At 56.0% G+C, this 2,019-nt stretch overlaps 1 protein-coding gene across 1 annotated transcript in view; it reads left to right on the top strand.

Annotated features, from left to right (window-relative positions):
* Positions 1 to 1,845: 1,845 nt before the first annotated feature.
* NCAN (neurocan) overlaps positions 1,846 to 2,019 on the top strand; it is an 8,008-nt gene continuing 7,834 nt past the window's right edge. The window contains exon 1 of the mRNA XM_009995079.1: positions 1,846 to 1,918. Within this exon, the coding sequence (XP_009993381.1) occupies positions 1,846 to 1,918 (73 nt within the window). The remainder of the gene's footprint in view (positions 1,919 to 2,019) is intronic.

Genomic DNA, 2,019 nt, shown 5'->3' with positions numbered 1-2,019 from the left:
GGTGGGGCCCGTGGGCTTGTCCCCCCCTGGCACGGCTGCTCCTTGGATTTGCAACCACTCTCCGAGCCGGCTGGGATAGTGGTTGCAAATCCAAGGAGCAACTTCTCTGTTTAACATTTAAATAAACTCCAGGGTGTTTATTCAGCAGCGTTTGCTCAGCGAGGACCCGTCTCTGGGTAAACAGCTGAGAGCTTTAGAGGAGTATTTATACACTGGCACATTAACGTGGCTCTTCAGAGTCTCTTGGATCCCTTTGGCTCCAGCCCACCACTCCAAGTGGCCCTGTGGGCCAGGATGTGGTGGTTTGGGGCTGGTGGCACTGGGAGGTGGCTGTGAATGGGCTGAGGAGGAGTATGGAGAAAGGGGAACTTTTGGGGACAGGTTTGGTCACTGCTTTTCCCACCTGGAAGTTGTCCTGTTTGCCCTTTGATGGGGAAAAGTTGCCTGGGAGCTGCAGGGGTGGGGAGGGTGAAGTGAAAGAGAAAATTCTGGGTGAAAATACAAAACCAAAAAAACAGGTGGACTGGGGGTGGTTTGAAGCTCTGGGGTGGGAGCACAGCCCCGAGCACCCTTCTCCCCATCCTGCACCCACCACCCCACCCTCGCCCAGCATCGTGGCTCAGTGAAGGACACGGATGGACTGGGAGGGTGGGCAGGGGCCACTCCATTCTATGTCCCAGAGCCACCCCATCCCACAGCCCAACGCTGATGGGTTGTGCTGGGAGAGCTCCTGACACCTCAGAAAGCCAAAATTAGCATTCCAATGGGAAGGAGCTGGACCCTCCCTAGCTGGACCCTGCCAAGCAATTTATTTTCTTCCCCCCCATAGTGGGAAAAGTTTGGAGCTGCCGGGGGAATTTCCTTCCCAGAGCATCTTGGAGCAGGGAAGAAGGAGCTGCTGTGGTGCTGGCAGAGCTTCCTCATCCCCCAGGGGACGTGGCTGGGCCCAAGCACAGTGAACCTCAGCCCACTCCCTGCTCCACACTCCAGGAATTGTGCTCTGGAGCTGGGATCAGGTCACCCCCACATCTTTTACCAGCAGCTGGGTTTGGAGGCAGGAGCCCCATGGAGCTGCTGTGGGAGGGAAGGGGCTACAAATGCTTTCTTCTTTAGAAGAGATCGAATAAAACCCAGTTTTGCACCCCCCAAAAAAAGCCCTTTTCCAGTGCAGAATGTAGGGGGTCTCCTTTTTTTTTTTTTCTTCTCATTTTTCTCTTTCTTTCTATTTTTGTCCCATAAAAGCAGAAGGGACAGGATGAGAAATCAAAGATTGGAAAATGGAACATCAGGGATGGGGGAACATGTGGGCTGAGGTGAAGACTCAGCTCCAGGCAGCTGGGAGAGGGAAGGGGGGCTCCTGGTGTTCCCCCAAAGCTGGGGGTCAGTGGCTGAGCTGAGGAACCCACATGGTGACCAGTAGACCCTGTTCTGGACCTGCTGGCACAGGGGAGGTCATGGGTCTGGTTTGAGCTCGTGGCCACATGGTGTCCTGTCTGGGAGTTGAGTTTTGGGGGTGCTGGTGACATCCCAGCTTGGCTGGGGTGCTGGAGCCTGGATAAAATGGCAAACAAAGCTCAGGAAGGTTTGTGGTGGGGTCTGGGTGATGATGGTAGTGGTGGAAGGTGGATGATGGTTGTGGTGGGATCCAGCTGCTGCTCCTGTCACTTGAGGGTGAAATCAAGCCCTGCAGCTGATGGCATCTTGCTCCATGGAGCTAATCCTGCCCTCCCCACCGTTCCAGGGGCTGGTCCCAGTGTGGCCGAGTGGTGATTTATGGCCCGAGGGAGTGGGTGAGCGGTGGCCTCCCACCCCCACGTGCCCCCCCGCTGTCATTGCAGGTCAAGGATGGTCCATGTGATGGGGGATGCTGGCTGCTGGCTCCTGCTCGGGCTCTCCCTCCTCCCCATCGCCACCCTGGGTAAGTGCTGCCCGGGGCTAATTAACCACCGAGGGTAAACAGCAGCGAATAATGAACCCCCTCAGCCGCAATAAATAGTGGAGGGGGAATAATAAACAAGG

The sequence above is a fragment of the Chaetura pelagica genome, unplaced genomic scaffold (assembly GCF_000747805.2).
Source record: "Chaetura pelagica isolate M959 unplaced genomic scaffold, ChaPel_1.0 scaffold463, whole genome shotgun sequence".
Classification (NCBI taxonomy): Eukaryota; Metazoa; Chordata; class Aves; order Apodiformes; family Apodidae; genus Chaetura; species Chaetura pelagica.
The sequence above is the reverse complement of the archived record's forward strand: the minus strand, read 5'-3'. Positions and strand labels throughout refer to the sequence as shown.